At 37.5% G+C, this 13,030-nt stretch overlaps 1 protein-coding gene across 2 annotated transcripts in view; it reads right to left on the reverse strand.

Annotated features, from left to right (window-relative positions):
• Positions 1–3,104: 3,104 nt before the first annotated feature.
• Positions 3,105–13,030, reverse strand: part of CBFB (core-binding factor subunit beta) — a 60,596-nt gene continuing 50,670 nt past the window's right edge. For both annotated transcript variants that reach the window (XM_024732917.1, XM_024732912.1), the window contains exon 6: positions 3,105–5,360. In XM_024732917.1, coding sequence (XP_024588685.1) covers positions 5,338–5,360 — 23 coding nt within the window. In that variant the 3' untranslated portion in view covers positions 3,105–5,337. The remainder of the gene's footprint in view (positions 5,361–13,030) is intronic.

Below are 13,030 nucleotides of genomic sequence, written 5' to 3' on the forward strand. Positions count from 1 at the left end.
CACCCAGGCCCCTGCTGACCCTTTCAGATTTGTCTCACTGCGGCAGCGCCCCCTCCACTCCATGGTCCAGTCGTACTCAACTGTGCCTAGTTTCTCAAACTTGCCATGTTACCTGTAATACTTTCGTCATCTTCTCAATGCTGTAATAATGTCTGCCATCTTTCAGATGTCAGCTCAGATGTCTCAAGGAAGGCTTTTCTTGAGCACCCAGACCAAGTTAGATGTGCCCTGTAACAGCCACAACTTCCAGTACAACTTTAAACAATATTGCTTTTGTTTAGGTTTTGAGCCAGATTGTAGGTTCCGTGAGGGCAGAGACAGTGTCTCTTTAGGGCACTGGATATACACATTTTTTCCCCTAAATGATCCTAGGAGGTAAAATAATCATACTTTGTTTTAATCTCTTTTTTTAAACAGTGATAGTAAGCCTCAATATATTTTTTTAACATTTTTCCTTTTAGTTGTATGATCTGTCCTTTGCCCACTTACTATCCTAATATTGATGCAAGCCAATACATGCAATTTAAAATTTTCTACTAGCCACATTAAAAAGGAAAAAGGTAGTTAATTTTAATGTATTTTATTTAACCCAATATAACCCAGTATATAAAAATATTTTAACATGTAAGCAAAATTAAAAATTAAATCTTTTTTTTCTTTCGTATTAGATTTTGATATTTAGTATTTTACACTAACAGTGCATCTCAACCTGGACACAAAATTTTCAAAGGCTAACATGGAATGTAGTCCTCCCAAAACAAAGTTTTAACAGAACAATATTTAACACTGCCTCAGTTTTTAAATTAAAACATAAATTCAGTTTCTTGGTTTTACTAGCCACATTTCATGTGCTCGACAGCCACACATGGCTAGTACCTACCATACATGGATATACATGATTTCTCTAACAAAAAATTTCTCCCTGTATCTTATCTTCTCACATTTTCAAATGTTTCTGAAACCTGAAAAAGGCCAATAATGACTTTAAGTTGCTTATTCTGGCCAAAAGCTGAGAATTGACTAATACAGTGACTTTTAGAGTTATCTTGTATTTAAATGAACTAAACTGCCATTTCCACCCATGATTCTACTCTACAAATTGTAATTTTCTAGACTCGGAACATCTTTGAAATGCCATATCCGTATATATGGTGGTGATGCAGGAAAGGGAACTGATGCTACCAGGAGAATCACGCCTTGAAATATGCCTGCAAATGACTGAAATCTTACCTTTAAAGAATGTTTGGGAGATCAAAACGCCAATGTTGTTGTTTTTTTTTTTTTGGCTGTGCCATGCAGCCTGTGGGATCTTAGATCCCTGATCAGGGATCGAACCTGCACCCCCTGCATTGGAAGCGCTGAGTCCTAACAAATGCACTGCCAGGGAAGTCCCCCAGTGTTGTCTTATAAGTACTCAGTTACATATATAAAAATGGCAAAATGGCTGTGGTGGTTTTAAAAATATGTCCATAAACTCTTTGACACCTCCCCCCTTCAAGATGAAGCTTAATAACTCCTCCCTTTCACTGTGGGCCTAACCCAGCAACTCACTTCTAACATAATGAAATATGGCAGCCCAAGATTAGGTTATTAAGATGTGGCTTTGGACTTCCCTGGTGGCACAGTGGTTAGGAATCCGCCTGCCAATGCAGGGGACACGGGTTAGAGCCCTGGTCCAGGAAGATCCCACGTGCCACGGAGCAACTAAGCCCATGTGCCACGACTACTGAGCCTGCACTCTAGAGCCTGCGAGCCACAACTACTGAGTCCACGTGCCGCAACTACTGAAGCCCGTGCGCCTAGAGCCCGAGTTCCGAAACAAGAGAAGCTACTGCAATGAGAAGCCTGTGCACCACAACGGAGAAGCCCTGCTCGTCACAACTAGAGGAAGTCCGCATGCAGCAACAAAGACCCAACGCAGCCAAAAAAAAAAAAAAAAAGATGTGGCTTTCATCTTAGGCATGCACTCTTCCTTGGATCACTTGCTCTGGGAAAGCCAGCTGCCAAGTCATGAGCTGCCCTATGGAGACACCCACGTGCCAAGGAAGGACTTCTTCATCCCCAGCACCTAGGAATCAAGGGCTTACACCCAATGGCCTGTGAGAAACTGAGGCCAGTCAATGGCCACATGAGTGGGCTTGGAAGGGGATCCTTCAGCCACAAGTAAGCCTTGAGATGACGATAGCTCAGGTTGACAATCTGACTCTAACTTCAGGAGAGACCCTGGATCAGACCACTGGGCTTAGCTTCTTCTGACCCACAGAAACTGTGGGATGATGTTTACTGTTTTAAGCTGCTGAATTTGGGGGCAATGTGTTATGTAGCAATGGATAATCCACACAATGGCTTATAGCTTGAAAAAGCTCCCCAGTGTCAAATGAGGCATACATCAAGTAAGAGATTTCTTTTTCCAGGTAGCCCCAAACTAACATATCCAAATACCTGTTTCTAGAGGTGATATACTTATTGAAACCATGATGCTACTGCTCAAATAATTTTTGAAATTAACCCTCAGAGTATGAATCTTATTCTTTGGAATTTTGCTTCATGGTACCAATTCAGCATTTAAAGGTATTTGTTATTTGCAATAAGTCTGGTAGTGAGTAAGTAAATTTTTCCTTATGGATCAAGCTTAGGACATACTTCTAGAGTAAAAGGCTTAATTTTCTGATGTAGGAAAATGCCAAGCAAAGTCCTAAGAATGTCTGAAATGACACCAGCACAATCAAATTGAGTGTATATTCCTAAAATGAATAGTTTGAAAGATGGTAGTTATTTGGATGTGTAATTTTTGGAATTCTTCCTTCCCTCCAAGGTCACTACTCTATAGTCATACCTCATAGGATGGGTAAATCAAGGCAGATTTTTTGAAAACTATAATACACACTGGGAAATTAGTATTCTTTGTGTTATATACATTAAAGATTTTCTTTGGAATTAACAGAAATGACCACTAGATGCCACTGCTGTTGGTGGTGGTTTTTATTTTAAGGTTAAAAAGCAGAATGCAAGAACAGCTCAGAAACAAAATCAATTTTTATGTCATAATGAACACCAGAACAGAAATTGTTGGATTATGTTAATAAAGAGCCAAAACCCAGAAGTTCACTACACAGAAGTTTATTGTGAAAGTAAATTAAACATACAAACACACAATATGGCTAATGGTGGCAAAAGCAATCTGGTAGCTTAAGGCAAGTTTTAATGAGGATGAATTTAGAAAAGATGATGCAATGATGTAATTTTGTTTAAATATAGATTATGGAAAAATATCAAATTGTACCAATAACTTAAAAAAAAGCAGTTTTCAAAGCCTGCACTTTTGGAGAAAAAGGGCTCATGATCTTAATGCCAGCATTAAGACAGATGGAAGCAGCACAATGCTAAATGACAGTATGTACAGAAGGATGGCAACATGAACATTTAGTAACATTTGATCTTAGTTACTGGTGGACTGAAAGCCCTTAGCTAGAAACAATAGAGAAAAATGTGCCATCATCATGTTATTAGAAAAGAAAAAATTTAAGTGTAGAAGTCAAAAACCAAGGAGCTCTGTGATAAAGTAACCTTAAAACAGCACTGTAAGGACCACTTAAAAGGTGATTCCCTCAGGGAAAATTAGGGCACTGAGTGTGTAAACATGTGAGCTGCACAACACCAAATACCAACCAAATTCATTCATAGTACTTAGTTACACAAGATCAGCATGGTCTTTTATGATGCATTATTGTTTATAACAATTTAAACACACTCCTTTACCATGCATGACTTCAAATATATAACAAATATTTTTATTCTGAGATACAGGATATGTTTATGAATTATAAGACCTATATACAATGAAAGTCACACCTCCCTTATCAGTCAAGTATACATATATGTTTTAAATGCAATGACCTTATTCAGACTTCAGTTCATTTTCTGAATTGACCATGTCAGTTTTTCAAACTCTTTAAAATAATGCCATTCTATTTTGATAAAATACATTTTTGCAAAAATTCAGAAATGTAGTAACATTTAATTATGACCAAAAATGACCATGAAAAATATTTGTAAGGAGGTACCAAATGACTTAGCACTTTTTTCCAGTCTTGTATTAAAAAAAAAAAAGTTGCAATCAACTTGATAGTGAGCCTATTTTAAAAATATTCTTATACTAATTCATCTCAAAAGGTTCTATTAATAGTCCTTTTGGAAAATACCATATATATAACCTGTGAGTTTTTTTCCAGAATAATTAATGGAAGAAAATGTATCCTCTGCACAGATGTACATTTTCTCTCTAAGACTAATCTTTCATCACCTAGAATTGTTTTTACAAAAGCATGCATTATAAAATACACATAAAAGCAGCTATCTTAAACATGATTTTAATACAACATTACCTTTGTAGCTGATTCATCACTGTCTCCAGTTTAATATGCTGTTACATACATGAAGAAGCTCCAGTATCCCTTTTCTGACTGACTTTAAAAAAAAAAAAATCCCTGAATAAAACAGAAGCCAGCCTGTGACTTCTTTAGGCATTTCAGTAGAATATTATCATATATGGAGAATATCTCCACACAAACTCATGAATACAGAACAGAATCTAAAACAGATCTGGGGCAGACCAGAGTTAATACCAATTAAAATTTATGTTTAAAAAGGAAAGAAAAGGAGCTGATTATCAACATTTAAAAGGATACTGCAACTTTTAACAACTGTAAACTTTGTGTTAGAAGGTGTGGCAGACAGCTCTATGCTACTAGGTTTTTAGCTTGTAAATAATGCAAACCATCAGCAGTTTTAAAATGCCATAGACTATAAAAACACAGAAGGAAACAGGGGAAACAAAACAAAAAAACCAAGAACATTTATCTAAAATGAAGCTGTATAACCAACACATCTAAAATAAAAATAAAAAAAATAGAGCAACTGATTAGGGGAAAAAAACCCTCTGATAAAAATTTTAATTTCTTGACCTGTTCTAAAATGACATGAACTTTTAAATTAAAATGGTGGAAAAAAAGAGCTTTACAAGTGGGTAGTTTCAACTCACTAAAATAATGTCAACAAGGTAAGCTTGCATAGAAGAAAATTTCAAATAATTACTGGCTACATGCATACAAAATTAGAAATGCAGGTATTATATCATAGTGCAAAACCATGGCGGTTGTGATGTCTTGTTACTGCCTAAGGTTGAGAAATAGACCGTAGTACCTCCAGTTATCACAGTTTCTGGTCAATTATTTCTGCCGACTAGAAATGAATATGTAAAGATGGGGGGGGCACATCTTTTGTGCCACTAATTAGCGAAGTTTGAGGTCATCACCACCACCTAAACTGGATCCAGGACTAGGGTCTTGTTGTCTTCTTGCCTGCAATGACAAAATCATAATTTAGGGTTAAAACGTGTTTTGAAAATCAAAGTACTAATAAATAAATGTTACAGTAGCACATAAGAAAAGTTTGCAACTAAAAAAATTTTCAGCCAGTATCTCCACATGTAAGAAGAAAAAGAACAATTTAGATTATGTATGAAATATTGTGTTAAAGTTTCCTTAAAATCCAAGAATAAAAAATCTCATTATATTCAAAAGAGCATTATCAAAATATGTACTGTGGATAAAAGAGCAACAAACCTACATTTATAGCTTTGGGAATAAAGGGTTTAACTTGAACACATGATCCAATCACCTTAGAAGCAAACTTTCCCATTTTCCCTTTTAATACTAGCTGACATTTTACACACTACTATATATAAAATAGATAACAAACAAGAACCTACTGTATAGCACAGGGAACTATACTCAGTATTTTGTAATAACCTATAAGGGAAAAGTATACATATCTATCTATCTATCTATCTATCTATCTATATATATCTGAATCACTGTGCTGCACACCTGAAATTAACACAACATTGTAAATCAACTATACTTCTGCAGTACTTGTCCAGTTTTCCCAGCACCATTTATTGAAGAGGCTGTCTTGTCTCCATTGTATATTCTTGCCTCCTCTGTCATAGATAGGTGACCACAGGTGTGTGGGTTTACCTCTGGGCTTTCTTAGCTGTACCATTGATCTATATTTCTGTTTTTGTGCCAGTACCATATATTGTCTTGATTACTGCAGCTTTGTGGTATAGTCTGAAGCCGGGGAGCCTGATTCCTCCAGCTCCATTTTTCTTTCTCAAGATTGCTTTGGCTATTTGGGGTCTTTTGTGTTACCATATAAATTGTATAATTTTTTTGTTTTAATTCTGTGGAAAATGCCATTGGTAATTTGATAGGGATTGCACTGAACCTGTAGATTGCTTTGGGTAGTATAGTCATTTTCACAATATTGATTCTTCCAATCCAGGAGCATGGTATATTTCTCCACCTGTTAATGTCATCTTTGATTTCTTTCATCAGTATTTTATAGTTTTCTGAGTACAGGTCTTTTGCCTCCTCAGGTAGGTTTATTCCTAGGTATTTTATTCCTTTCGTTGTGATGGTAAATGGGATTGTTTCCTTAATTTCTCTTTCTGATCTTTTGTTATTAGTGTATAGGAATGCCAGAGATTTCTGTGCATTAATTTTGTATCCTGCAACCTTACCAAATTCATTGATTAGTTCTAGTAGTTTTCTGGTGGCATCTTTAGGATTTTCTATGTATAGTATCATGTCATTAGCAAACAGTGACAGTTTTATTTCCTCTTTTCCAATTTGTATTCCTTTTACTTCTTTTTCTTTGACTGCTGTGGCTAGGACTTCCAATACTACGTTGAATAATAGTGGTGAGAGTGGATATCCTTGTCTTGTTCCTGATTTTAGAGGAAAAGCTTTCAGTTTTTCACCATTGAGAATGATGTTTGCTGTGGGTTTGTCATCTATGGCCTGTATTATGTTGAGGTACGTTCCCTCTATGCCCACTTTCTGGAGAGTTTTTATCATAAATAGGTGTTGAATTTTGTCAAAAGCTTTTTCTGCATCTATTGAGATGATCATATGGTTTTTATTCTTTAATTTGTTAATATGGTGTATCACATTGATTGTTTTGTGTATACTGAAGAATCCTTGCATCCCTGGGATAAATCCCACTTGATCATGTTGTGTGATCTTTTTAATGTGTTGTTGGATTCTGTTTGCTAGTATTTTGAGGAAATTAGAACACTCCCTAACACCATACACAAAAATAAACTCAAAATGGATTAAAGTCCTAAATGTAAGGCCAGACACTAAAACTCTTAGAGCAAAACATAGGAAAAAACACCCTTTGACATAAATCACAGCAAGATCTTTTATGACCCACCGCCTAGTGTAATGAAAATAAAAACAAAAATAAGTGAATGGGACCTAATTAAACTTAAAAGCTTTTGAAGAGCAAAGGAAACCATAAACAAGACAAAAGACAATCCACAGAATGGGAGAAAATATTTGCAAACGAATCAATGAACAAAGGATTAATCTCCAAAATATATAAACAGCTCATATATCTCAATATCAAAAAAACAAACAACCCAATCAAAAAATGGGCAGAAGACCTAAACAGACATTTCAGCAAAGAAGACATACAGATGGCCAAGAAACAATAAAAAGATGCTCACCAGCACTAATTATTAGAGAAATGCAAATCAAAACTACAATGAGGTATCACCTCACACCAGTCAGAATGGCCATCATCAGAAAATCTACAAACAATAAATGCTAGAGAGGTTGCAGAGAAAAGGGAGCCCTCTTGCACTGTTGGTGGGAATGTAAATTGATACAGCCACTGTGGAGAACAGTATGTTGGTTCCTTAAAAAGCTAAAAATAGAATTACCATATGACCCAGCAATCCCACTACTGGGCATATACCCAGAGAAAACCATAATTCAAAAAGACACATATAGGGCTTCCCTGGTGGCGCAGTGGTTAAGAATCTGCCTGCCCATGCAGGGGACATGGGTTCGAGCCCTGGTCTGGGAAGATCCCACATGCTGTGTAGCAACTAAGCCCATGCGCCACAACTACTGAGCCTGTGCTCTAGAGCCCGCGGGCCACAACTACTGAGCTTGCGGGCCACAACTACTGAAGCCTGCACGCCTAGAGCCTGTGCTCTGCAACAAGAGAAGCCACGGCAATGAGAAGCCCGCATACCGCAACAAAGAGTAGCCCTTGCTCACCACACTAGAGAAAGCCCACGTGAGCAACCAAGACCCAACACAGCCAAAAAAAAAAAAAAAAAAAAAAAAAAAAAAAAGACACATATACCCCGATGTTCATTGCAGCACTATTTGTAATAGCCAGGACACGTAAACAAACTAAATGTCCACCAAAAGATGAATGGATAAAGAAGATGTGGTACATATATACAATGGAATATTACTCAGCCATAAAAAGAAATGAAATTGGGTCATTTGTAGAGATGTGGATGGACCTAGGGTCTGTCATACAGAGTGAAGCAAGACAGAAAGAGAAAAACAAATATCATATATTAATGCATATATGTGGAATCTAGAAAAATGGTACAGATGAACCTATTTGCAGGGCAGGAATAGAGAGGCAGATGTAGAGAACGGACGTGTGGACACAGGGTGGGAAGGGGAGGGTGGGATGAATTGGGAGATTAGGTTTGACATAAATACACTACCAGGTGTAAAACAGATAGCTGCTGGGAACCTGCTGTATAGCACAGGGAGCTCAGCTTGGTGCTCTGTGATGGCCTAGTTGGGTGGCATGGTGGGGGGAAAGGAGGTACAGGAGGGAGGGGATGTGTGTATGCACATGGTTGATTCACTTTGCTGTGCAGCAGAAATTAACGCAACATTGTAAAGCAATTATACTCCAATAAAAAAAGATTATTGTGAGACAACCAGAAAAAAAAAAGTTAACAAAGGAATTCCAATACCAGATTAGGAAACTGATAGTTACCAAATGTTATTTTTTCCAATAAACAAGTTGTATTTTATATTAAGACATTTAAAAAATAAATTTAACACCAATAATAGCAAAAAAATCAACTATACTTCAATAAATATATATAAATGAATAAATAAAAATTAAAAAAAATAGCTGACATTTATTGTGCACCAACTATATGCTGGGCACTGTTCTAAGCAATTTCCATGGACGAACCAATTTAATCCCTGCCAACTACCTATAACATAGGTGCTATTGTTTATCCATTTTACAGATAAAGAAACTGAGTCACACAGAAGTATATGGCCTATAAATTATGTGACTGAAAAATGTAATACTGAATTTCGCGTCTCAATGAATTCCATCTCTGCCAACTGGATTTTAACTAGGAATCTCTATCTCAAGAAATAAAATTCAGAATTACTATGGATAAAGTATTGTCTCAAAAGCAAAAACGGAAGTATATTAGAATCTTTGGTGCACTTATATATTCGGAAGTATCTTTACAACAATACTTAACAACTAAGAGGCTTGACAATCATAAACATTGAGAATTTCAAGTTTCACTGTAGAATAAACATTTCTGTTTAAACGATGGCAAATTACTTAATAGAGAACATCTAAGAACTAACACACTGTGCATGACACTCTCTACTAATATAAAGTTTTAAAAGAACATAGTGCCCCCCTTTGATCCACACATAATATTTACTTTCAGTCTCTTTCACAAATTCCAATGCATCTTTCTTCTATAAGTGTTTTCTAGTGACTACAAACGTCAGTCAAGCACAAACATCTGTTTGTATACAGAACCTAGTTCCCTCAGCAACAGTTTTCCTATGTTAGATAAAGGCTACTCCATTTTACCAGTTATTATTTAGGGCAAAAACCCCTTAACATCTCTCACACCCAACAGCAAATTCTGACATCTCTACATTTAAATATGTCCTGAATCTGACCACTTCTGACTGACTCTACCACTCTTACCCTAGTCCAAGCCACCATCATCTTTCATGTGGATCTTGTTTTAGCCACCTCTGTTATATGCCAGCAACTGGGACTAACTGCAATTACCTGTGCAATCCTTAGCTAAATGGAATTATGTATTATTATCACCAATTGACTGTCCATTATCTGTCAGTTTTTGGAAACAAATTTAACCAAAAATAGAAATGTTCTGATTTCAATGGTTAAGATCTAAAACAATTAGAGAAAGAGCATCCTTGACCTTCAAAGAAACAGCTTAACAAGTCACACCTGTACTGTAAAATCATGTTTAGTCAGAAGCTCCAGTTATATCATCATCTCTCAAGACGGTTAATGTTTAGACAGAAATGACACAGCTTTATTAACTTTCAAACAAATTATATAAAACCCAACACTAACTTCCGTGGTCTTTCTTATAAACTGTGATATATTTCTCTAGCAAATCTTAACTATTTATTAGCAGACTGCATGCTGACTAAATTTTAGCACATTCCTTTCATTTAACTAGTCAGGTTAATGTTATGCTGCGTGGGTACAGACTGAAAGAGCTATGGAATGCATATGCATTAGGAAAACAATTTATGTTCCATACAGAATCAATGTTAAATGTAATGTAAGGACTGATCAATTCTGCAAAATTAGAGATGGTGATATAAGCATCTGGTTTCAGTCAATGAAGGTTAGAAAGGGGCTGAGCAACGAAGAAACACTGAGAAAAATCAATCCTAATTATACATTTATAAATTACTACTAACCTACCAGTAATACTTTGTGAAAAGAATATTTCAGCTTTTGTCTTGGGATAACAGTAATTTTCAAATTATTTTAATAATGGGATGACTCCAAATAAGTGACAAAAAACAGTCATCAGCAGCTGGAGTTCTCCCTACTGGTCAGGGCTGTGCAGAGGTTGCCATGGGTTTATTTGTTTAAAATATATTTTTGGTAAAAGCATGGCAAGAAAAGTTGTTTTGCTATTTACTTGTGTTTTTCATTTCTATTTACATTGTAAAGAAGGAATGAGGAAGATGTAAATGAAGACACTATGAAGGAGAATCAAAGATTAAAAAAAGGGAAGTCTGAAAGAGTATGAATGAGAGCAGAAGAGGGAAGAATGAGAGTGCTGGGAGACTGGGAGGAAATTTAATGCTGGAGAGGAAGATGTATGGGCTGTCATATGAAGGAGACAAATACAGAAACATTTAGGTTAATGAAATAGCTTCCACAGGACTGGAATTCAACAACTGGATGCGCTGCCTTGGGAAGCAGTGCTTTCTACTGTAGCAGTTTTCTAATGGAGGTTGGATGTTTTAGAATGAATTCTATGAGTCACAAACTAGACTAGATGATGGCAAAGAAACTCTCTGAACTTGGTTATTCTAAAAACATAAAGTCCATAATTTCTAGTTTCTTTCTCCCCAGTCAATCCACATAGGTCCTTGATTTTAACTTTTTATTAACAGTTATTTCAGAATAGGGTTTTAATATAAAGCAGACACCCATGAGCCTGTTCAGAATACAAATCTGTTTTTAATATTTATAAGTATTAAAATCTAGAAATTTGGGCTTCCCTGGTGGCACAGTGGTTGGGAGTCTGCCTGCCGGTGCAGGGGGCACGGGTTCGTGCCCTGGTCTGGGAGGATCCCACATGCCACAGAGCGGCTGGGTCTGTGGGCCATGGCCACTGGGCCTGCGCGTCCGGAGCCTGTGCTCCGCAGCAGGAGAGGCCACAGCGGTGAGAGGCCCGCGAACTAGAAAAACAAACAAACAAACAAAAAACTATAAATTTTACTACAGACCCCTCACTACCAGTCACTCCTGTTTTCTTTCTTTCAGTATACCATCACCCAGAAACATGGCAAATCCAGTTTCTAGATGGCAGTCATAGGATGTGTTCGAAATGAAGAGACAAAGAATATTCACCGAATACTGGAGCTTTCCCTACTGGTCTGGGCTGTGTAGAAGTAGCCAAGAGCAGGGCTACCCAAATGAAAATGAATAAAACCTGGTTGATTTCCATTCTTTTATTATCAAGATCATCAAACTGCAGAAAACTCTTCATGAGAAAATGCCCTAATAACTAAAAATAGATCCAATTTATTGAGTGTATACTATATCCAGATAATGTGCAAATCACTTTATGTTTGACACTTGGCTAAAAGTCAGAACATGGCATGACAGAATTTTAGAGCAGCACAGTACTTTATAGAGATCTAGTTCAACTCTCACATTACAGATGATAGGCCCGAGACCAACAATGTTAAATGATTCCTCCAAGGTTTCAGAGTTAGGTGGTGGCAGTGAGAACACAAACTCACAACTCTAAAAAGACGAACCTTTAACTTCCAATTAGCATTAATGTCAGCCTCCTAAGTCATTGATATTTCTCCTGACTACTAAGGCTGGAAGAGACACAAAGTAGAAATTTTAAGTCCTAATATGAGAGAAAGGAATGCAATTTCTCCAAACTCATTAAAAATGTAAAAAGGTGAGCAGACAATCATAAACACCTGTCAGATAAGTAGACTGCAAGAGCTGGTCTAACAGGCACATCAAAAAATACAGTTTGGGGGCTTCCCTGGTGGCGCAGTGGTTGGGAGTCCGCCTGCTGATGCAGGGGACGCAGGTTTGTGCCCCGGTCCGGAGAATCCCACGTGCTGCGGAGCGGCTGGGCCTGTGGGCCATGGCCGCTGGGCCTGCACGTCCAGAGACTATGCTCCGCAGCGGGAGAGGCCCGCGTACCGCAGGAAAAAAAAAAAAAAATACAGTTCTTACAAAGTATACAACTTCAGGAAAACTTTAAATATAAGGTGGCATTTTAAAATAAAAGAGATAGTGGAAATAACTTGACATTTCCAGGCTTGGATTAGGGTGGCTCTACCAAGTTAGCAATGTGAGCTTATACAAGCCTCTTATCCTCTTTCAGCCTCAGTTCCTCAAAACTGAGATACAGCTTATAAGAGCATTTAAGAATCAAGCGTAAGGGCTTCCCTGGTGGTGCAGTGGTTGGGAGTCCGCCTGCCGATGCAGGGGACGCGGGTTCGTGCCCCGGTCTGGGAGGATCCCACGTGCCGTGGAGCGGCAGGGCCCGTGAGCCATGGCCGCTGGGCCTGCGCTCCGGGACGGGAAAGGCCACGGCGTTGAGGGGCCCGCGTATGGCAAAAAAAAAAAAAAA

This window comes from Neophocaena asiaeorientalis, unplaced genomic scaffold, assembly GCF_003031525.2.
Source record: "Neophocaena asiaeorientalis asiaeorientalis breed wild unplaced genomic scaffold, Neophocaena_asiaeorientalis_V1.1 scaffold90, whole genome shotgun sequence".
NCBI classification, from domain to species: Eukaryota; Metazoa; Chordata; class Mammalia; order Artiodactyla; family Phocoenidae; genus Neophocaena; species Neophocaena asiaeorientalis.